Source organism: Lichenostomus cassidix, chromosome 1Aa, assembly GCF_008360975.1.
Source record: "Lichenostomus cassidix isolate B80296 chromosome 1Aa, HeHo_3.0, whole genome shotgun sequence".
NCBI lineage: Eukaryota > Metazoa > Chordata > Aves > Passeriformes > Meliphagidae > Lichenostomus > Lichenostomus cassidix.
Genome location: NC_139480.1, coordinates 47,177,038 through 47,201,516, shown reverse-complemented (window position 1 = coordinate 47,201,516; position 24,479 = coordinate 47,177,038). Strand labels below are relative to the sequence as shown.

The 24,479-nt window shown below is 43.9% G+C and overlaps 1 protein-coding gene across 6 annotated transcripts in view; it reads right to left on the bottom strand.

The window, feature by feature from the left end:
* Positions 1 to 24,479, bottom strand: part of TCF20 (transcription factor 20) — a 130,447-nt gene that overhangs the window by 41,943 nt on the left and 64,025 nt on the right. For 5 of the 6 annotated variants that reach the window (XM_085048243.1, XM_085048226.1, XM_085048221.1 and 2 more), the window contains one exon: positions 87 to 5,720. In XM_085048243.1, coding sequence (XP_084904369.1) covers positions 87 to 5,684 — 5,598 coding nt within the window. In that variant the 5' untranslated portion in view covers positions 5,685 to 5,720. Of the gene's footprint in view, positions 1 to 86; positions 5,721 to 23,648; positions 23,787 to 24,479 lie in introns of those variants that run through there. The other variant, XM_085048234.1, reaches the window with a different exon arrangement.

Here is a 24,479-nt window from a genome sequence, read left to right as displayed (position 1 = left end):
GAGAAGAACAAGGAAAACTAGTATTCCAAATGGCATATATTTTTAATGAAAGAAAATAAATTTGTATAGCAAGGTTAGGTACTCACCATCTCTCTTGCAATCTCCACAGCTTCCTGCAGCCCATAGAGCCTGCCACAGACCAGGTAGATCCCATTGGCCCAGAGAATACAACCCTCATGGACCCAAAATTCATTGCTGTCAAGAGGTAGTTCAGGAATTTGTAACTCCAGCTCAGTGCCACCTTCTGAAGTGGGCATAGACGGTTTTGAGTCCAAAGGAGTCTTTTCACCACCACTGCCACCATCAGTGGTTGCTTTTTTACAAGAAGCTCCCCTTGAAAGTGACCGAGAGGCTCCACTACAGTCCTCAGAGCGGTGCCGCCTCTTAAAGCGGGGATGAGCAGCCAGGCTTCTTTGTTCCTTCTGTTGTTGCTGTTCCTCCTCCTCTTCAGTATCTGTCTTGGAACCATTAGAAGCACTTTTGTGCCGTACCTTGACCTTGCTCTGCATTTCTGTGGCCCTCTTTGGAGGCGGGTTCTTGGGCAAGGTAGCTGCATAATCCTGGGGGTAGAAAGGACCAAAGAGGTCACCCATGTTACGATAGCTGGCCCATTTGCCACACAGGCAGCAAACCAGGTGCCCCAAGACAGAAGACTCCGTTACTACAGGGCCTTGCAGCATGAAAGTTGAGGTGGGCAGCACTTTGCTCTCCGCATTGCTAGGAGGGGGTGTCGAAGACCTCTGTCCTTTCCGACCCCTCACCAATTTGTTCTGCTCCTCTTCCTCCGCATTTATGATTGTGCACACAGCGCCTAATTCACACTTGTTTACCACATGAATATAAGGGAAAAAGGACTTATTCTTGGAGTCAGTTTTATCTACAGACTGGGTAGCATATTTAAGCTTGATCTCTGGTTCTTGAGGCTCCACGATTGGAGCAGCCCGTCTAGGCTTCCGCTTGCGTGGCTGTGCTGCAGGTTTTCGCCTCTCCCTCCTCTGCCTCTTGGGCTTTGGCTCACCAGCACCAGCCCCTTCTGCAGGCTGGGATGGGACTTGTGGGGGTGGTGGGGGCACGGGCAGCTGCTGCTGTTGCTGCTGCTGCTGTTGCTTCTTCTGTTTGTTCACGCTCCCAATTGGCCTTCCCTTTTTCTTTCCAGAGGGGAAATATCCCTTTGGAGGGAAACCATCTGGCTTGGGTGAAATGTTTGTCACATCTCCATCTTTTTCCTCAGACTTTGGATTTGGTTCAGAAATAAACACACTGGAAGGGGAAATTGTTTTTGAGTCGGAGAAGGTCAGAGTTCCAGCTCCACTCACAGATCCATCAGACCTTCCCTGACCACCTGACTTCTGAGAAGGTGGTGGTGCAGCACTGGATCCTGCTCCTTCTTTACCAACACTGGCAGTTTCAGGGACCTCTTTTTTGTTTTTATCATCCTCACTGTTTTGCCACTCTTCTGAAGATCTTGGAACAGCTTTTTCAACAGTTGTATCCTGGCTTGCTGGCCCCACTTGATCTGACATCTCTCCTTTTCTCTTCTCAGCCTCTGGTCCATGTCCAGCCACATTTCCTCCTTCAGGTCCACTCTTGAGGGACAAGATGTCATCAAGAGTGACAGTATCTGGACCAGTTTCAGTACTGTTGGTAGAAACACTTCTCCTAATATTGGGAGATGTGATTTTTTGAACAATAGCTTCCAGTTTTAATCCTCGCCCCTTTCTTGGGGGCAGTATTTTGGTCTTTGCTGGGCTCGTGAGGGAAACAGCAGGACAATTCCTACTATCGGGACTTGGCAGGTCCTTGAAGGAATCTCCCTTTGCAACTGATTTGCCAGCGTCTTGGCTTTGAGATGAATGGGCATAGGAGTTGTATGTTTTATCACCTACTTCTTTTGCTGAAGTCATCAGTCGCCCTTTATCATCACTGCCACTGTTCTTCATATCATGTGGCTGTCTTTTGGTAGGGATGGGCGAGATGAAAGAACGGACCCTTCTCCTCATAATTAATGGGTTTTGAGGAGACTGGTCTTCCTGGCCAGGGAGCCTAAGCATAGCATTACTAGGCTTGGGCAAATCTGTAGATTCCTCTCGTCGATGCCCATCGCTTTCTTGAGGGCAAAATCTTTTTTGGTTGGCTGCTCCGAGAGGGCCACTGCTTTTGGCAGGGGAAGTTTGCCGAGAGAGGTCCCAACCAGATTCGTGATGCTGCAACTTCTGGTTGCCGTGTTTCAGTTCGGCGCATTTGCTCTGAGTACTGTCACTCCCCATGACACAGCGTCCAGCTTCCTGGCTTCCAGTATCATGGTAAGAGCTACCTTGAAGGTACATCATTCCATCCTTGTCATTTTTTAAGGGACTCCTTACTCTTTCCAGAAACTGCTGCTGTCTTGGGCTCTTTCTTGCTCCTTCCTGCCTGTGCTGAGCTGCAGCAATCACACCCTGAGCAGTGCTGCTTGCCCAATCTTTGTACTCTTCTTGCTGTTGCTGGTATATCTGTCTCTTGTAATGATACTGGGAATTCAAACTCTGGTTGGGGTCACCAAAAGCATGAGGCCTAGCATTTGTGTGATATGCTGAAGCCAGAGATGGGCCTTCCGAATTCTGAGGGTAGACAGAATGCAAGGAACCCCTGCTAACTCTTTCAGATAATGTCATGTGTGGGTTCATGTGATGCAGATCTGCCCCTGGGCCTCTGCTTCTGCCTGGTGACATTTTCAGCTTATCAGCAAGATCCTGATATTGAGAGGGTGATTTACCCCTTCCAGTTCTGCCAGGTGCTCGTCTCATCTGTGTCGATCTGCTGTCCTGCTGGGGCATGTAGTCTGGAGCAGCATCGGACACTGCAGCTCCAGGGCTGGCATTGCCTCGGAAAGATTCGTGCTTGATGCCAGCAGGATGACAATGGTCTCCTGTTTTTTTATTATTGAGACTAGCTGAGCTCTTGGACTGTTCAAAATCTTCTTCCTTTATTTGCCCACTATGAGCTTTCATCTTGGTTTCCATGGATACCAAACCACCAGGGAGTATTACTGACTGGCTCAAGCCAGGGGCAAGACGTTCACTCCTTCCGCTTCTGGCCTCAGGACCCATGTGCCCCATGGGGTGAGGGCCAGGATCTCTTACAAGCTGCCTTAATGGAGATATGTCACAAATCACTGATCTCCTCTCTGAGAGCCCTCCCCCCTCATGGGCAGCAGACTGAGACTCCACATCGAACTTTCTAGCAATAGGGTAATCAGCTAAATTTATCTGCTTCATGTCTGGAGCTGCACTGCTAGACTTCCTATCCCAGGGACCCCAATGAGGGCCTTCCAGAAGCGACCCCATGCTTTTGTTTAAGAGGCCTCTGTTGGTCAATTCATTGGTTTGACTAATTAAAACATTGGGCCTCATGGCTCCCTCCAAACTCCCAGCCATCCCAGAATGCTCCTGTGCATTCCTAGAATACCTTCTGTCTGGATGATGGTGGTACCCCTGCAAAACCTCCTGCAGGAGGCTAGGAAACTTCTCATTACGGCCTTTGCGCTCACTATGCCCTGGAAAATCCCCCTTTTCTTGACCAGAAGGATACTGTGGAAAGCCACCAATATTTCTCTGTATACCAGGTGCTATACTATCCTTGTAGCTGTATCTTAAACTGCCAGGAGACTTGGAAGATTCTGTTCTTGCGGGAAAATTTGGCCCAACAACTCCATGACCAGGCTGGCTGTTCCCCTCCCCATTATGGTTAGTGTTATCTCCACTTTTGCTCCCTTTACTTCCTCCTTGAGTTTCTTGCTGTGTTCCTGCATGCCCTGCAGCTTCTTTTGCTCCACTAGTACTAGCTGGTGCCTGAGGGGCTGTGGAAGCATCATCTGGGGCAGGTTTGTCTTGTCCACCTGACTTTTCTACTCTTCCTGCCATGGCTTCCCGGGAGACAATCACACCAACTGCCTTTTCATTCACTTTTGGGGCATTTTCCACAGCCACCACAGCTTCCTTCCCATCAGGGGAGGCCACATCTTCCCTAGCTGCAGGGCTGCTGCTGAGTTTTGATGGCTCATTCTGAGAGCCTTGTGCTGGTGAGGAGTTGGGTCTCTCTAAATTACCCCCTTTGTAAGTGGTGTCTGAGCTGGTGCTCTGGCCACTCAGCTGTCTCACCCTCTCCCCATGATCCTCTGAACTACTAGAACAGCCACCATCCAGGGACTCTGCCATGGGAGACTTGAGTTGCTCCTCTGCCTGGGAGGAGCCTTCTGAATTTGTGCAGCTGTCGGCCTTCTTGGAAGAGGATGATCTTTTGGAACTTTTTTTCTGAGGTGCCAAGGCATCCGAGAGCAACATGTGCTGGACCGTGTTGGGCAGATTGGCCACTTGAGAACTTAGAGCACTCAGGCTGCTCAGCCCTGGATCTGTGAGCCTTTTCTCCTGCAGTCCTTCCAGTCCAAACCCCTTGAATCCACCTGCATGAGCATTGGGGCTTGGCATCATAGATGGTGTAGGACTAAGCTGAGGCATCATCTGCAGGATTCGGTTTCTAGAACCCATGGACATGTTGCCTTGTCCACACTGGAGATTTTCTCCCCCTGGCATGAGTGGAGAAGGGGTAGAGCTGCAGCTTGGAGACTGAACCACAGATGCAGCAGGAGATGGATTAGAGATTGGACTGAAGTTTTGGTGGAACTGCATCGGTGACCTCACAGGAACTTCAGTCTGGCTGTACTGTCCCACTTGACTTTGAAGAGAGAGTTTGGTGGCAGTATTTGAATACTGCATCACGTGCTGAGGTGGATGCTGTTGCTGCTGCCCCTGCTGCCCACTTTGGGGCAGCTTAGACTGCTCAAAGCTTTTCATGGATTGAGTTTGAAAGCTGTAGTTTGACTGAGTCCCATAGGCCTGTGCATTGGAACCCACAGCGTGGCCTTCGTACTGCGACCCAGAATTCACGTTGTAGCTTCCGTCATAATTCTGTCCTGACTGGCCAAAACGCTGTGGGGAAGGGAAAGAGGAGGAGGAGGATGACGAAGGTGGCTGATAGTGTTGGCTGAACTGACCCACTCGTAACTGGTAGCCAGAAGCAGAGGAAGGCAGGGTGGATGGACGCTGCATTGGCTGCAAATGTGAGGTGCTAGAAGCAGACTGGCTGGAAGCCTGGGGTAAAGGCTGATGAGATTGATAGATCTGCTGTCTCAGCTGCTGCACCTGCTGCTGCTGGCTAGAAGCCTGCTGCTGATACTGGGCACTCCCTGGAGAAAAAGGACCAGTATAATCCTGTTGATAATGGGATACACCCCCAAGGGTAGAGTGCTGTGTTTGGAACTGGCCCACATGTCCCTCACTCCCATACTGACTCCCAAAGCTACTCCCTTGAGGGGGCCCATAGCTCTGTACTGGTCCAGAAGGCCTGCGCTGGGGCGGCTGCTGCCCTCCTGACACCACTGGATCTTTGTTGGCAGCCATATAGTAAAACTCTCCTGCTTCTTTTCTGAAACCTTGGTAGCTCTGATGGCCAGAGCTCTCACCAGGCATTGCTGTAGAGGCTCCTGTTGCTCCACGACGTCCACTGCCAGCACCTCCTCCAAAGCTCTGGAACATCTGGGCCTGCTGGCGGGGGCTGAACTCTTCCAGTCGGGATGAAGTGTGCACTTCCTGCGGGTAGCTCTGCTGATTTCCGTGATAACTACTTTGCTCCCGAAAGGACTGCATGCTGTTCAGCAGCAGAGCGGTAGCTCGAAAGCCCTCCTAAATATGGAGAAAAAGAGAGGGAAATAAAAATGGTATAATACATTTCCCAGTCACACCAGTACCCCGCTCAATTTCTCTGTTTTAATAGCAATTAAAATTTAGTATTTGTCTCCTACTTCGTGGTACATCAATGTTTAACCCCTCTTCTTGCAACCTGCCGACCTTCTAAGTAATGCAGGCCAGTAGTCTCCTACCAGTTCGAGTGCATTTTCAGCATTAGTATCTCCCCACCACCATTTACTAACTGGCTGTGTTTAAGTGCCCTCTAAGAGAGAAATCAACAATATTTGCAAAGCAAAGGAGAGCAGTCCTCACCCTCCAGCTATTCTCTATGGCTAATATTGGGAGTAATCCAAGTATTTTGCTACCATGTTTAGAGACGAGATAAGAACCCTGCAAGGCTTTCAAACCACACTTGGATTTACCACAGGAATGATATCCAAGGCCCATGTTTCATGCCGGGAAAGATCTCTATTAGCAAACACTCAAGATACAATTGACCAAAGCTTAAACCAAGATAACCCAATGAAAGGAATGTATGAAAGAACTGGCACCAGCATACTCAATGTTCAGTTCCTGAGTAATTCCAGTGACACTCCTAGGTGAAAACCAACACAAGACAACACATGCCATTTCCTCCCCCCGCCATCTGCTTTGCTTTACGGGATGGAAAGTTGAAACAAGTTCACTCTATTTGAGCAAAATAGTCTACAACTTCATCCCTTAGGACTTTTATATTACCTTGAATGAAAAATAAATGAAAACATTTGTCAGTCAGAACATGTATTTTAGAATACCATGTATGATCATCTACATTTACATAATCAACTCTTAAGTAAACACACTCCAGGAAGGCTCGTCTATGTATTTCAACACATTATTCAGTATGTGGAATTATGACTCACCCTCAAGGACCGGACCACAACTGCAAAATTATGTGGGGACCCTGGCTAGTCCCTCTATAAAAACCTGACACATTACTAGGTGCATTAAGAAAAGTACGGTAATGAACAAGTATATACGCATGTACACTGCCGTTAAAAACCAAAACCAAGCAAACAAACAAAAAATGAAAAAACAAAACTCCCAAATTAGCAGATGACAAAAGCATTTCATTTCTGAAACACCTTGTGGTTTTCTCTTCCTGAAAAAAAAAAAAGGATAAAGCCACCTGGAGAGACTCCTTCCTTTAAAAGAACGTTAAGACAATGGTTTTCCACTTTTCCAGGAAACAGAATCCTGGCTCCTCAGATTGGAGATTTCCTGGAAGACTTGCCTGCATTATATTTTCATATTTAGCCATGTTTTGTGTTTGCCCCATTCAACTCAACCAACAAAGAATTAAACTCTAGTTTTGCACTTAAGGTTTGTTCAAGTAGATCACCAAACTCACAAAAAAAACAGGCACACAAAAGAGATGCAGGCAAAATGTGGCATCCTGTTCTTTTCCCATCTGCCTCTCAAGGTTATTTTTTTATTAACATGTATGCTATCTACAGAAGACACTAACTCTACCACTAGAGTCTTTCATCTGGCTTTCTACTATCTGTGTATGTAAGCTACAGAACACACAGGCACAAAACCACCCCACAGCACTGCATGTCTCTGCAGCCCCTCTTCTAACTCAAAGGCATCTTTGTATTGCAGCCTTGGTTCATGCAGCTTGATGTACATAATAATATTACTAGAATCAAAAGGGAACTGTCAAATTGTTAGTATTTCAAATTCTGTGTCTCTTCTAGAAAGTCAACTTTACTGCTGTTTTAATCTTATATTTTAAGTGTCATAAGAGAGATCAGCGGTTCTGCTGAACTTCCACTTTTTTAGCATTTTAAAGACTACATATATCACATGAATAACACTTCTGTGAATGCCACACTGTGCCAATCTGTCCATTTCAGGCTTATTGTGGATAAGCCCCTCCTTTTTCTGAATCATTCCTTTTGATGTTTCATCGGTTAGAAGCTCCAGCCCTATTGGGGTAGGATTAAAGTTGGGATACCAAAGGCAAGCTTCTTTCTTCCTTTTTCGTATTACTTGCTGTTATAAGGAAAAAAAAAAAAAAAAGAGGGGCAAAAAGGGGGGAAAAAACATAGAGGAAAGTTATCAAGCTAAAGGTAAGAGAACATCTACTGTAACTGGCAGATGTTAAAAGCAGCTTCTCGAGATAAGCAGTTTGGGGCTCTGTAATCAGCAACACTCACATGCTGTGGAGACTGTGTGCACACCCTGGGCATCACGTGCTTGGCATCCTCCTTTCATAAAAACATTTCCATCCTCTCACAGGCTCAGTCTCCCACTGAATCTCAGACTCAATTTTTAAACACGACTTTACCAAAGCTTACTTTGCATAGTCTGGACAAGATCTCAGGAAGCCTCTTCTGCCTTGTATCACACAAAAACTTTAATATTTGATGATATTCATTCTCTGTAAACTCTACCAACAGGCTTGAAAAGTGCTACATTTTCAAGCTACTGTATGTTAACAATGCTGGCAAACATTCTTAAGACTTCTTCACTATTAAAAACAGTCATTTTAATTATATAATGACTAGAAACAGCACAAGATGCTGTAAAATGCCCTTAGGAACAGAGATACAGTAAAGGTCAACGTCAGGCAAAAATTCTTATCCTCCATAATCTCATGCAATCATGTAACATTTATTTAGTCCAGAAGTTATATATGCTGACTCAAAACAGGGAGAGCATATTTTTCTCCTTCAATTTATTATTTTTTTCAGTCTTGGAATTTACCCTGGCAAACAAGTAAAAAGTTTTCATCAGGACAGTACTTGCTTTGAGTATCTCACAAGGAGCCTAACTTGAGTAACATAACCAGTAGAATAGCTGTCCAAAAGAAAAAGGGCATTTCATTAATAACAGTAGTAAAAAAAGACAGGACATGCTCCAACCCATCACTGATAACTTAAGACATATAGCACATTTCCTGTCATTAATGTACTCTAAATATAGAACTATTACAATTACTACTGCAATAGCCTTTCTTAATAGTAACAGCCCTGTAAAGTGCTTAGATCTAAGTGCTATGTTCTCAGCAAAACAACTGAGAATAACCCCCTGGACAAGCCTTGTTAATAAAATACATTCAGACAGATAAGGACTTCAAAGTCTACCTACATCCACATGAAAAGTATTTATTTTATTAATTTTTTACTGGAAGCCTTAATAGAAAACGTTTTCAGCTGGTACATACTCCTCCTCATGCACGAACTCAAGAGGACAAGGCACCAGCTGCCAGCTAGAGACTACAACACGATCATATAAAACTTTCTAATTGTGGTACACATCCATAATGCCATCCCCAGCAGAAGGGACAATGTCCTGCCTCCAAAAAAGGGCTCTGTTAACAGCCACAAATTACACATATTTACAGTACTTTCCAACAGGCCCAACAGCCAAAGCCTTCGTCGTTTATTCAAAGGGAAGGTAAGATTCTGGCACAGCTTCCACTACTCCAGTGTCACACCTACACTCTTGCTACACGTGCATGCAGCTCTCTCCGTAAAGCTGCACGACTTTAAAGTATTTATAGCCTGTAGCTGTAGAGCCATCTAAGCATATCCCTCTAGACACTGCAGACTACACTCACTAGGCTAAGCAGTTTCACTCTGCTCCAACACATTCATTTCTTCCCCAATAGCCCAGTAATCAAAATTTGCCTTCAACCTGGCAGGAACAAAGGAAGCATATTATAAGCTTGTGTGGGTGATAAAAAACAGCCTCACTTACGGAATCACTGCACAGAAGTCTTGAACAGAAAGAAGCAATAGGTCCTCTTATCCAAATCTCAGACTTCTTTGTGAAACATGTGAAGTTATTTCAAGCAGGCTATGAATTTACTTTCTCCATGTGAACTTATTTTTAAGCATAATGCAGATTTTGTTTCTTGTTTAATCATTCGAAACAGCCATACAGAACTTTGTTAACATATGAGTTCCTCAAAATATGAAGCTACTGCACTGTGAGCTCACTGTGAGCTAGCTTATCTAATGTTAGTCAGTAGCATGCAAGCTGCAATCTTTCAATGGTTCCTGCATGTATATCAGAGTGCCCGCAAACAGTGCTGATTAACAGAATTCATCAGTACTCCCACACCAGGATTGCTCTGTGAAATTATCTTCTGCAATATATCATGTTATGCTTTAAAAGAAAGCCACACAAATCTTTAAAACTTTTTTTGTCCTGATCATCAAAGACTGGACAAGTAACAGGACAGCAGCCCAAATCTTCCTACATAACACTGATGCCAAAATATTAGTGCATAACTACAGACAGCTCATAACAAGTGAGCTAAAAACCAAAATACTGTGGGGATACACCTAATTCTTGACGATAAGCCTATAAAGCAGCAAATGAAACCACCACCAGCTCATTCAGTAGGCCATAAGCGAGGTCTTTCCGCTTCGTTAAATTTTCTTTAGATTTGGGTTGACTACTGCGATCCATCTGTGCAGAGAAGTCTCAGGCAGCAGTCAAATGCAATATATCTTTAGTGCTCTGTCAAAAGCTTCTCACTTCCTAGCATGCTTATCAGGAAAGAAAATGCAGTTATAGGCAGGTGACAAACAGTAAGATAGTATTTTCCACAGTCCAAAACGTACACAAAGAAGTTGGGGGGTTATAGAGTGTCCAGGGTTCTGATTGAAATAGACTTACTTGCGAAATGGTGTGCAAATAACAGAGATGTACATACATTTACAGCCATTTCTTGCCACAACTCATACAAGATGCAAAAATTACTATTTTTGTCCTTCCTCATTGTATCTTAAGCTAGCAGAGAACACACATAACCAAAACAATCCCACCAAACCAGAACCTGAGTATGTGCAATTCAGGGGCATATTTTGTAAATAAACAATGCCCATGCTCAAATTAAACCAGAATTACAGGAAGAAAGGATTTCCATGTACTGACATGTATTGTCAAGGCCAAGTCACTAGCCCTCATTTCTGCAGGTAGAGTTATAAATTGCACACTGATCAATGGCTGTGAATAGACTGACCTTGTTTCAGTTTTGGAGGAACATTGACTGCTGCTTTTAAGAGAAGGCAAATCAGCCACCAATGCCACAAGCAGACGAATTTAAACATCAACCCTAAGACTGAATTTAACAAAGTAACAGATACTTCTACTACATTTGATGCTTTAAAAAGAAAATGGAAAATAATTAGTACTTGTTTTCAACATTAGGAGTGCTACAGAAATAAACTAAGACAGCCCTTCAAACAGTCACCAGTTTGTCCAAGAAGTAACACTCAATACTCACTTCTTGCACCACCACCATACTTTTAGAGAAAACTACAGTCAGATCTGTCTCTCACCAAGCCATCATGGTATATGCTGTCAAAAAAACCTTACTACACCATTCAAAGCTGAAAGAGGATACAGTTAATCTCAACTGAGAGTGCCAGACCCTACTGAAGTGGCTAAACTCAAGTATTTTGGAATATAAAAAATTAAATTAAACCCAGAATACTGCATTAATGAAAACCAAAATTTATAACTCTAAAAAATCCCAGCATGTCTTAGAAACACCCATATGTAGCTGTTACACATGCTTAAGTGTCTATTAATAACACATATTAGCAACACATCTTGTAAACCAGTGGTAATACTGTCTTGACAAAAACTTAATTTTGTCCTGCCTAGTGAAAACTTTTACCAAAAAATTCCTCAAATGAGCTACAGCTTGGCCAAGTGGATAGTAACTAGCTTCCATCATCTCACAGAGACACCATGCCTTCTTTACCAAAATGTCTGTACATCTTTTCAGAAAGTCAGTATGTATGAGCTTAAATCCAAACAATTAAGGAAATGGTTCTCACAGAATGGGTGAGGAACAGATGAGCGTGGCAGAAGGAGCACAGTGAGCTTTGTCAGTTGAGAGAAGGGAATGCTCTGGGGATTACTGTGCTAGATAAGATCTACATTCACTTATTTTTCCATATATTTCCTTAAGTGACCACAGAAAAAGCCTAACCACAGTTATCCTGAGTCAGTCTACCTTCCTATCTCACAGGGGAGATGTGAGCAGACATATTTGGAGCATTCAACTGCTATAATAAAAAGCATCATGTAAACAAACAGCAACAAAAAATAATCGAATTTTGCATATGGCTATTACTTGGCTGCCGCTTTCTTCCCCCACTTCCAAAATATATTTTTTAAAAGCCAGTTGCATAACACTGAATTAAAAGCACACAGACTTTTTTGCATCTGCAAGTTTTCCTTACTAAGTGAGCAAAACTAAAATACCATTTCCAGTTTAGCTTTGCACTTTTAGTGAAGATTACTGTTAAATTCATATTTCTAAACATGAAGAAAAAGGAAATTTGACAAGAACAACTTCTGCTGTAAGCCAGTATTTAAGTTGTAATACTATGAAAACATGTATTTCTGGAAATATAACTAATGATCAAAGTTCAGCAGAATTTTGGCTGGTTGTATAGATCTGATTTTATTATTATGCCATTGGCTCTCAATCTCAATCAACAGCACAGATGCACTTATATAGCTTTCAAAAATCCATCAACCTCTTGCTGAAAGTTATCCATTTAAATTTTTAACAGACACTGCTATTTTAATAAGAACCTATGCAAATCAATCCGTTTCCATTTTATGTCAAAGATTAAAACAACAATTTTGGTTTCACATCTAGGGTCAGTCTTCTCTAGCCCAGTTTAAAAGGTCCAGCCTCCTCTATGGTGTTAACACAGCCACTCACGTGCAAGTCAGATCAGGGAACTGATACAGTCGAGAAAATTCTGCGAGGGAGAAAAGCCATTTGTGACCTGACAGATCCATTCACTGTATCATTACACAAACATCTGTACCAGCAAAACGGACACAGCAGGAACTGTTTTAAGTGGCATGGCTACTGAAGGGCACTTGAAATCAGGCGTTCCTATTTAAAAGGCTCTTCATCTTTACACAATAGTCAAACAACCCTTCCTAACATCAAAATGAAAATACTGAACCCTCAGCTCATCTTTTTTTTTTTCTTCTCCAAGCTGCAGATCAGCTGATTGCACATCCTAATCCAACTCACTAGTCCTCCAAAAAATTTGGCAACTCATTACATACCTCTTATTGCAAATTCACCTGTGTCCATATCTCCAATGCCTTCAAAGAGTCAAACATGGTATCTGCTTTGGCAATACAGCAAAATCTGAACATCCGCTTCAAGAACAATTTCTGATCTGCTCCTCCTCAGACCTGCGAGACAGGAGGCTCAGCAAAGGCATCACAACTCTCACTAAACCTTCACCTTTCAGTTACAAAACAGTGGAAAGGAGAAGTCAATTACTAATTGCAAGAGGAAAACAAAAAAGTGCAAGCAGGGTTGCCAAGTTCTATCTGCCCAAGCTCCCACTTTCTGTGAAGAAATTTATCCGGTATCTAAAATACTCAAAACTACGCAGTGGGAAAAAAAACCCCACCACCTTAACACATTATTTTTAATTAACTTTTATAATTTTTCATACTAAGCAGTAGCCCCAGCCTTGGTGACAAGTTGCTAAGATGAATACTTATAAGGATCGCATTAAATATTACCTGTAATATGTCTTTCTTTTCTATTCAACATAGTCTATACAATTAAATCTTTTTATTCTTTTTTTACAATGCCTGGTACAATGAGCCTGTAACCAAGACTATTTACATCATAGGCAATAACATTAAAATCTGGCAGAAATATAACCTTGATCTACTTAAATTAACAAACTAAAGAACTACTGTTCAGTTGCAGGAAAGCTATACTCAAATTTATGCCATCCAAACTTCTTATAGAGAGTTTTTGTTCCTTTAAGATATGACAAAAAATTTAGCTTTAGCACTTTTAATTTTCACTAGCCGAAGTTATCATTCTTCATGTGAATTTACCACTTCATCCCTCTAAATCAATGCAGATGTAAGAAGAATTTGAGTGTGGCAGGTTTGCAAATAGTACTGCTATGGCACATTTGAGAAGAAAATACAGTCAAGGCCATATAATGTTTACTGATAAAAAGTTAGGGAGAAACTTTATTTTTCCGAAGCCTAAGACCTGTTTGAACTTCCCTCAAAAAAAAAATTCCAAGCGTTTGCAAGGTTTTCACACTAGAAGAACAACAACTTTTCCTTCCCTAACATTTCTCCTTATCTCCTACAACCTATGCCCTCTAAATATCACTTTGCTCATTTCTCCACACCTCAGATTCCACAGCATCTGCCTCATGTTGAAGCCACAAACTGAAGCAGACCCATTGCTACAGTAAGCTTTGTCTTCTGAGACTAACAGGGAGAGACTAAGACTACAGCCATGCATTCATGGAGACAGGAGAAACAGTCCAGATTAATACAAAATAACTTCATACATTTAAATAATTCAACAAAGAGATGACTTCAGAGGCAGGACTATTTTAAAAGGCCCTCCCCATTCCTATCTACCCATCCCCACCCCTGCAGGCTTTCTTTGAAATGTTCAGATTGGACCACTTTCTTGAACCACCTCATCATGCATCCCCACTGTAGCTCCACTGGCATCACCAACAGACAGATGAGAGATACAGGAGGCAGCACACTGCAGGGTTGGAGCAAACAGCTAAGAACTCCTGAGGTTTATACTTAGCCTTGGCCTAAAGCACTTAAATTGGTTCGCTCTCACTAGCTCCCCCACTGAGCCAATGAAAACCTTTCAGATATAATCTTTCCATGTCAACTTTATCCATATTAAGTGATGCAACTTCTAAAACACCTCAGTTTATAAGTCTGAAAATCTATGTTTTAAACTCAAACCACTGTAATCAACAAACTCCGCATTTCCAAGTTCTGCCGCCACAGCCAAATGCAGGGAATGTCAACAGCAGTTAGACCACACCACAGGCTCAAAATTAACGAGCATAAGCAGTTCAGAGAAGTTAACAACCTACAATTAGAGATCTTCTCACAACCAGAGTTTAAAGCTTTCTCCTTCCCCAAAGGATTTCTGTATCACCACACTGATAGTGTCAGGAGCGTTTGAAGAGGGAAAGCTGATGGACAAAGCTTCTACTGCATGTGCTCCACGTCATATCCTGGAGGATATATCCTTAAGGAAGTCAGCAGCTGAAAGCAAAGAGCAGGGATGAATCCAACACCAGAGAAGGAAAAAAAGCCTCTGTAATTACTGATTAGGGGAGGAAAACAAAGATACTGCACTCTGAGTGTAATTTTTGGAAATGCTAGAGCTAACATTTTAAAGTAAGACAGAGGAAGCTTGGATGGTCCACCACTCCGAGAGTCAGTCCCACCATCCTCTTAAACTTAAGTTCCCACATTCCTGCAGTTATTCATCTTGCACACCAGGGAAGAGAGGAAAAAACAAAACCAGAAGACTTTACCGTTTCTTTTTCCACCTATCTCCCCTTATGAGGAGGCTAAATCAGAAGGTACAGTTAACATAAACCATACATGATAGATTACATATAACCATTTCATAGTGCTAATGTACTCCTAGCACCCTATTACAAGAAAAGGACTAGATTTCTTTTCTCCCCTTCTCTAAAACATCCCAACTTTCCGTGAAAAACTGGTTTGCTACCTTGTTTCAGCTAGAAAGGTGGCAACAAATTATTTTCACCTTGAGAATTGTTTCTTATTTAATTGTTCAAATCCTGTTAATCAACTGAGCAAAAGGACCTTACTTCTTAGTTTATTCCAGAAACGCAACGCACGCATGGAGCCAAAATTCCATGAGTAAACACAGACCAACAAAGTCTTTACAAACATTACAGTTCTGTGGATAAGCAAAGAAGTTTATTTCCTAAATCCTCCTCTCGTCCACTTTCAGGAACTCACTCATGCTGTTTCTCATTGGGCTAAGATGTGCTTTCACTGGCGAGTTTGATCCAGGTTTACTGAAGTTTTCTTTTTCCACCAGCTTTGTCAGGGTTTTGTCTATGCTGCAGAGTATATATATAATTAACCTCTTCTCCTCCCCTTGCTATTTTCAGCAGCTCTGTTATGTATAAACCCCCCTTTGGTTTTCCACAAATTCTACCTTTCAAATATAAAACAAGCTGTATTCCTGCAAGACAGAAAGGCAAGGAAACAAAATGAACACATGACAAGCCAAATTTCTACATCCTACTTGCAGGATACTACCATCACTCAAATAAAAACATACTCAACTGAGCAATTCTCAAGCCAGGACGCAGTTTTGTCTCTAACAACCAGAATGTGAGACGTTACCTAATGTAGAAAAGGTGAAAGACACCAAGCGTAGAAAAGTACACCAAACAAAAGGATAAAAGGCCAGAATGCAATAATCACCACCCTGCTCTCTGATGTAAACATGAAGTCAGAACTGCAGAGATGCAAAATACCACACTGCAGTGGACTCTCAGCTCATCACCAAAACCAGTGCCCTACCACAACTCGCAAATAAACGATTTTGCAGCAGAGTTATCTTTATGCACTCTCACAGTAACACGGCATTACACGTTTCTACATTAAAATGCACTGATTTAGTTGGAAAGGGGATAAGGACAGCACAATTCAGTTTTCTCATGCAAAATAAAACACGTCACTTTGGAGCAATTCTCAATTATGCTCCTGCTACTTCCGCTCTCCAACACTACAGAAGAGAATCTGCCACTCACTCAGCAATGCCCTGCAATACAAAGACAATCTGCTACCTCCTTCTGTAACAATTTTGCCCAACTCAATTTACTGCCTGCTAAGTATATAACATTATTATACTCATGAAGACCTATCTAAAAGACCAATTTTATGTAGCAATATGCACCAGGTATGGTCAGGATGAAGAACATCAGAACATCAGATGTAAACATTTCATGCAAAAACGTTGGAGAAGGGAGAGAAGAGAAACCTCCCCACCTCCACACATGAAGTGAAATAGGGAAAACTTACAGTGGGTAAACCAACACTGTGAAATTCACTCTTTTTTCCCTGAATGCAAGACGGGAAACAAAAGGGAAAGACATGGTTATAGAGAGTCACAGAATCCTTTAGGTTGGAAAAGACCTTTAAAATTATCAAGTCCAACCCCTCTCACAGAACTGTCAAAGTCACCACAAAAACATATCCCACATAAGCACAGCTACACATCTTTTAAACACCTCCAGGGATGGTGATTCCACCACTTCACTGGGGAACTTGTTCCAATGTTTGGCTTCTTCACTGAAGAAATCTTTCTTAATATCCAAACTAAACCTCCCCTGGCGCAACTTGAGGCCATCTCCTCCTGTTCTATTGCTTGTTACTTGGGAGAAGAAACTCAACCCTACCTGGCTACAGCCTCCTTTTAGGTAGTGTAGAGAGTGAAAAGGTCTTCCCCGAGCCTCCTTTTCTGAAAAACCCCTGAAAAGTGGGGTTTTTTGCTAGTGGAGGGAGGCCACAAAGATGGCTCCTGTGTGAAGCTCCTGGAAGCTTTCACCATGTCCAGCAGAGCCAATCTCTGATGGCTCTAAAGATGATGGACATGCCACTGGCCAAGGCTGGGCCAATTAGAGATGTTGGTTATACCTCTGTGACAACATATTTAAGAAGAAATCAAAACAATGTGAGCACACACTTCTTTTCAGCCAGAGAAGGAGGAGGAGGAGACAATATGTGAGGGAAAACAACGTGCAGACACCAAGGTCAGTGGAGAAGGTGGGGGAGGAAGTGCTCCTAGCACCAGAGCCGAGAGTCCTCTGCCAGCCTCTGCCAGGTGAGGACTATAGTGACACAGGCTGTTCCCCTGCAGTCCATGGGGTCCAGAGGGATGCAGAGATCCACTCACAGCCAGTGGGGAGGTGCCCATGCCAGAGCAGCTGGATGCCTGGAGTAGGCTGTGGTTCAGCGAGTCCCGGTGGAGAGGCCGTGCTCCCGAGATGGAACAGCCTGGCCTCGAAGGTCTGCACCCCGTGGACGAGGGGCCCATGCCATGGCAGTTTTGGGAGGACTGTCTGCCCGTGGGAGGAGCTCACACTGTGGCAGATTCGGGCAAGCTGCTGCTTGTGGGATTTGGACCCAAGCTGGAGGAGTTTGCAGAGAGCTGCCTCCTGTGGGAGGGACCCACGGCTACGCAGAGGAAAAGACTTCTCTCCCGGTGCAGCAGAAGACTTCAGTGATGAACTGACCTACAACCCCCATGCCCTGTCCCCCTGTGCTGCTTGTGGGGAGGAGGGAGATGAGCAGAGAAATGGTGTCTTTGAGGGCTTTATTTTACTTCTCATTATACTCCTCTGACTCTTTTAGCAATAAATCACTTTGCAACTTTAAGTTCAGCCTGTTTTGCCCTCAGCACATCTTCTCCCAGTTCCTTATCTCAACTCATGAGCCTTTTGTACGTTTTTTTTCCTCTCCTCTGCCCAGCTGTGGCAGGGGAGAGCAGAGAAAGCAGATGTCGTAGGTGCCTGGCATTTGGCCAGGGTCAACCCATGACACCCAGCTAGCTCGGCTTTTAGCACACAGGAGTGCCAGCCTCCTCCTGCTCGCTTTTTAAGACTTCCTTCTTGAAGAATGTCCAGCCTTCCTGGACTCCTTTGCCCTTCAGAAATGCCTTCCAAGGGACCCTATCAACCAGGCTCCTAAACAGGCCAGAGTCTCTGCCCTTAGGAAGTCCAAGATGGCAGCTCTGCTGACTCCCCTACTTCCCCAAGAAGAATTGCAAACTATCATTGCATGATGGCTCTGCCCAGGATGGCCTCTGACCATCGCATCACCCATCAGTCCTTCTCAGCTCACAAACCACAGGTCCAGCAGGTGACTTCCCTAGTTTTCTCCCTCACCATCTGTGTCAGGAGACACACACTCCAGGAACCTCCTAGACTGTTTCTGCCCTGCTGTTTTGTATTTCCAGCAGACAACATAATGCTGGCCACATACCGTTCACTACATTTATAACTATTTAGTTTTAAAAAACCACATATAACATTCCTACTATTCTAGAACATGTACTCATAGAAAACATTGCTGAACAAATCAAATCTCACGAAAATTCAAGTGTATCCAGGCATTTGACCAAAGGTAACAGCCAATTGCAAGTATCAAACTGGAGGCTGATTAACAACATTTCATTACGGTGTAGGAAGGTTTATTCCTGGCAAGTATGACAGCACATATTTTTCTTTCAGCTAATAAGTTTTAGTTACGTTTTTCACAGTCATTAGTGACGCTGTATATAGACAAAAGCCATCCAGTCAGCTCTACTAATACCAAGTCTTTAGATCAGTTAAAAGCCATTAAGAAGACATTTTGCAGCACATAATTTTACAGGGAAAGTGATATGAACAATACTTCCAATAAACTGTACTAAAGCTTCCAGCATAGTAGCTCCCTATACAATTTCTAGCTAAGTACTGAGCTCTATCAGAGCTCATCAGAGGGTTCTGTTTAGGATTCGCAATTTACTAGCAATTAGATGATTGAGTTCATACTAGCAAAATACTACAAAATAAATCATCACATTCCAGCATAAAATACGCAGTGAATTCCATACACAGTTATTGGTATGAACATAGACATGCTGTGTGGTTGCAATGAAGAGGTGGGGAGAAAAAAAAAGTTGTTTTCCTAGCTTTTTTGTATTTATTGCACCACAATTCAGGCAAGAAATAATAAGCTTCCCAAATGGAGAACAGATAAATCCCAAGGGACTCAAGCCAGAGCTCCCCAACAAAGAACCTGGTAACACTTTTTCTCCTCTTCCAATATGACCACAGGTTACAAACACAGCGGTAAAAGAGAAACACAAAAAGCACTGGAAAAAACACAAGCATATTCACTGTCACCAGGCTGAGCTGACAAGAGGATGCTTGCATTTTTGGCTACCACTGCTTCACTCCATTCTTGAGGAATCACTGGTAAGAGGCAAGAAGAAACAGGAGCCTGACTGGAAGACCACTGCTCTGTTGTATCCAAAACTGGAGGTTTGACTGCTTGTGCTGTAGTTCATGAAGGGAGCAAGAACAAGTTCAAGGGTTGGTAAAATGCAATTTTACACTTTTTTGTCTTCAAAGGCAAACAGGCAGCAAATCCCAGACTCTAGAACACTCAGAGGAGATCTTATCCTCCAACAGGGCTAAACAGAATCCACTTCTGATTACATGTCAGCCTTGACTTTTGAGTCTTTGGATCCGACTTTTTATTTTTGTCCTCTCCTTACTTTAAAATGAAAGGAAACCCACATACGTGCATGATGAAGAACATCACATGCTTTTCCAAGTGACCCCAGACAAATCAATACATATCTTAGTGGAAAGCTGCAGCAGAAAGGCTCAGCTGCAGCAGTCAAGGAGTGCTGTAGCCAGACACCAACAGTGCTGTACATGGTTGTAAAGACAACTTCCATTTTTCCAGTTCAGCCAAGACTGAAGTCTAGTCAAAAACCGTAAGGAAGGCCACCTGGGTCATAAGAATAACTGAACCACCTTTTTTTTTAAATAAGAAAATTTTCATAGTAAGAGAATTGAACATCAGGATCCCACTGCAATAGCCTCTCCTGCATGATTTTGGAGAATCATACCCCTCTGCTTACACTATGTTTTTGTGTTCTCTATCAGTAACACTAAATGGTTTTCTACAGTAAAGAAAATTCTACATAGTATACCAACACTATCAGAAGGGGGTTTAAATATTTAAGACTGCTTTTATTTTTTATTTTAGAAGTCCAAAAGCTAAACCAGAAATTAAAAAGTTATTTTGAAAGACATCTCACCAAACACTGTCAACAAAAACCATGTTTTGCTATTGAACTGCAGTTTTAATTTCTTGAACAGGAAGAGTTAGTTGGTCTCAGTCCAACCTCCACCAACAAATCAGCATGTTAGTTGCCTCTTCAGAAACTACCATCCATAATCTTTCCTGTTTCAGAGGCCATCCATGGGATTAAGTAACACAAATTCGCACCCAGCCAGTTAAGGTACACACTGAAGCCTGAGAAGCCAGCACTGCCAAAAACGTTACTAAATCTTTATAAGTTGTGAGAACTCAGGTTCCCAAAACATGAGTCTAATACCCTTCATAAGTATAAAACATAACTGAACAAGGTATGAAAAAATAAACACATGTTTTAATTAAAAAGCTATTCCACCCAAACAGAGATCTGGCATACCCTGTGTCAAAAGGCAAGATATGCATAAGCCAGCTATAAACTCTTAAATACCATTATCTCAAATTATAGGGAAGCCAAGCAAGCAGCATGAAATGATTCAAGTTTATTACATATTATGCCCTCACTCCAGATAGCAGCGTGCCAAGCTGGTAGAATAGCAACAGAATGTGTGCACTGCAACTCTTACAAAGGGACCCTTCCAAGACAGGCATTATTGCCATTTTGCTGTGCCTCATGGGTGGCTTAGTTAAACGAGACCTAAAAAGGGAGAAAGGGGGTATGCAATGATTTTCTTTTTAACATTGTCCTAAGAGCTCAAAATGTTGTCTTTGCCCACATTTCCACAACATGAAGTCGGAGAGAGAAAAAACGCCAAGTCCTACACATTTCACTCTTTGTCCTACAGACTTTCTACGTGTATCAATCATAAGGCAGAACCATACTAAGAACATTGCTACTTATCCTTTAAGTCTGTAAATTTAATCTGAATACCCTTTAAAATATAGCAAACAGTTAAATAACACTCTATTTCTTCAACTGAAGATTAAGGAAGCTTCTTGTGCCAATAAAAAGAGGTCTTCTTTACAATGAATACACAAGTAAGTTTCCTCTTTCATTTGAATAACCTTCACTTCTTATTTATGCATTACAGAAACAGATTTACACCTTTAATAAAAATTCACTTCAAGCTATTTTTATGAAGCATTAGTAACAAAGAAAAGGAACAACAACAAAACCAAAATTTCTGATCTCCTATGAAAGCCACTAATAATGAAGCTGCTCCTAATGCTTTCATATAGTGAACCATGATTAACCTGCCCCCAGCTGCAAAGGCATACGAAATCATGTATTTCAGCAAAAATCCACATTTCATCAATCCCAAAGCCTCTGAAAACTGATTCATAGGTCAAAACCCAAATTGTGTCAAAACACACACAATTCTACTAGAAAGGATGCTAACAGACTTAAAGCTAAGTAGTCTGAAGAATACCACGCCAGCAGAAAGGTCCAAGAACTTCCCTCTAGACATTTAAACCTAATAACACAAAGCCCAGAAGCTATCCCAAAACTATAAGTATTAAAAGAGTAGAATAGGAAAATAATATTTTTATATAAAAGGTGCTGTCATATTTTCACTCAAATGGCACAGTAACTTGTTAATTTAACCAGAATACACAATATGCATTTCATGCACCAGCAATTATCAGAAATGAGGAATGACTGCTCTCTCCTTCTAACATTAGCAAAGTTTAAGAGACTGATGACTAAGCTAATAAATATCTTTTTCCTTTTTTTCATAGTAATTCTCTCTGCAGCACATTAATGCAATTGCCTTTTTAAATGCCAAAGAAAACTAATACTAAGATTAAATAATACAGCTTCAAACAACTCAAAGTGAACTAATGTGGAACCCTATTTAAAGATGTGGATATAAGGGAAAAACCCACACCTCAGCCAAATGAAAACTCATAAATAACAATACTAAAAATTATTTATCACAGACGCTTAACCAAATGCACCTTGGTTAGGCGATGGGTAATACCCATTGATAAACCTCAAAAAAACAAGCTTATCTGACCAAAAAAATAAAAGTCTAGAAGAGAAATCAGCTCTTCTTGAATTGAGTTCAGCCAATGGGCTACAAACCTAACCCTGAGGCTGCTGCATCTCCATCATCCAGTCACTTTATTGTTCTATAAATTCTGTGCAGAGGTGATCCAACTGCTCCACGCACAACTATTGGTCAGGAAGCATATTAAAAATCATACTCTCCAAAGAACTACCCATGCATGCAGCAACAGATGGCAACAAGTGACACAGATATGTATAGCTTTCAAAATGCTAACCTAAACACAGAAAGCTCTGAAACTCAATGCTCTCACAGGTGTACCTCCTATTTTACTTTTGTTTTCAAAGGGAGATTTTTTTAAAAATGAATACTACAGAAAGCAATGCTACAATTTAATCAAACTGTCCCCCCTTTTAATGAAGGAAAAGACACTATACACAAACCCCCCCCCAAAAAAACGGATTCTGGTGGTGCCAAATCTACCCACGGAGACAATCACTTGTTGATTCACATACAAACGTGCTCTTATTTTCAAGTTAATAACAGAGCCCCAGCGCCATTAGGCAGCTCTGATACACAGGTTAGAACACTCGTGTTACATAACTTTCTCTTATTCCTTCCCTCAAGGTAGGAGAAATAACTTCCAACTGCAGCCCTAAACACAACTTCCAGCAAGGTAAGCACCATTAACAAAAGACAGACTGATCCTCGCAGCAGCCGAAGCACATCATATCGTGATTATCTCTGCAGATAAGCAACGCTGAACCTCTAAAAAGCAGAGAAGCACCACAAACCTCAAGCATTCGCAGCACAGCCTGTCCACCAACCACAACCTGAGCACAGGGTGCACCCATCTTCTCCAGCACTTTTAATCGTTTATCTCTCCAACCAAAACACCAATCCCCACCAAAACTTCACCATTCTTGCACAACACCATTCTTCCGGGACAGGAAAACAGGTGGGCACCCCACCCCGCAGCAGGAGAGCCTCTTTGAACACACGTAAACAAACATTTTTTTTTTTTGTTTCAAAAGGAAAAAAAAAAGGGGAGGGGCGGAGGGGGAATTAAACTTGCCTGGGGCCCTTTCACAAGCCCTCTCGCACCCAGCGCTCGCCCTGCAACTCAGGGATGAGACCCTCACATCCCCTCCCACTCGCCCAGGCGACCTCGGCTTCCCCCGCCGGCAGCTCGCAGTCCCTCCCCAGGCCTCCCGCACACACCGACACAGCCCGGCGGAGCGCGGCCGCCCCTTACCTGAGACCCCCCCGCCGCCGTGCCCGGCGCCCTCCGCCACGGCGGGCGGGCGGGCGGGGCGGGGGCGGCTCAGCAGCGGGGCCGGCGGGGCCGGGGGGCGGGCGGGGGCGCGGGGGCGGCCGGTGCCATCCTCCTCCCCTCACTCACACCTCACACACACACACAGGAAATAACACGGGGTCACCTGACCCCCGCCAGCCAATGGCGGCGGGCGGCGGCGGAGCCAGCGCGCGCGCCAGCGGGAACGGCGGCGCGAGGCGGCGGGTCCCGGCCGGGAGAAGGAGCGACCGGGGGGATGGAGCGGGAGCGGCGCGTGCGCGTGCGCCCCCGGCTGCGGGGACGTGCGCGCGCGCGCGGAGGGGGGGGCGCGCGAAGGAGCCACCGCCCCTCCCACCACCACGCGCCCACTTAAAGGAGCCGCGCGCCGCTTCCCGCCCCCCGCCGTCCCGCGCGCTGGGAGCACGTGGGCGAGGCGCGCCCGGTGCGCGTGCCACAGCAGCCCGCCGCCGCGGAGCGCAGCGGGACCCCGCTAGGGGCTGAGCGCTGCTCTCCGCCCGGCTGGGGCGGCACCGGGCCAGCTCACAGTGCCCTCTACTCGTAAATCAACACCGCCCCTCTGCCCCCGCCACACCGAGTCATTTTAAGAACTGGGTTTGCTCCGTTTGGCCACTTGTCCCCGCCCGGCCTCCCCGCCGGGCAGGGCGCACGGACAGCGACGACCGAGCCACGACCGGGCCGGGATGCCACTCCAGCGGCGCGGAGCCCCGGAGCACACCTCGAGACGGCAGCCGGGCCGCACGCCGGGGCTGGGCGGGCCCCGAGTCGGAGGTG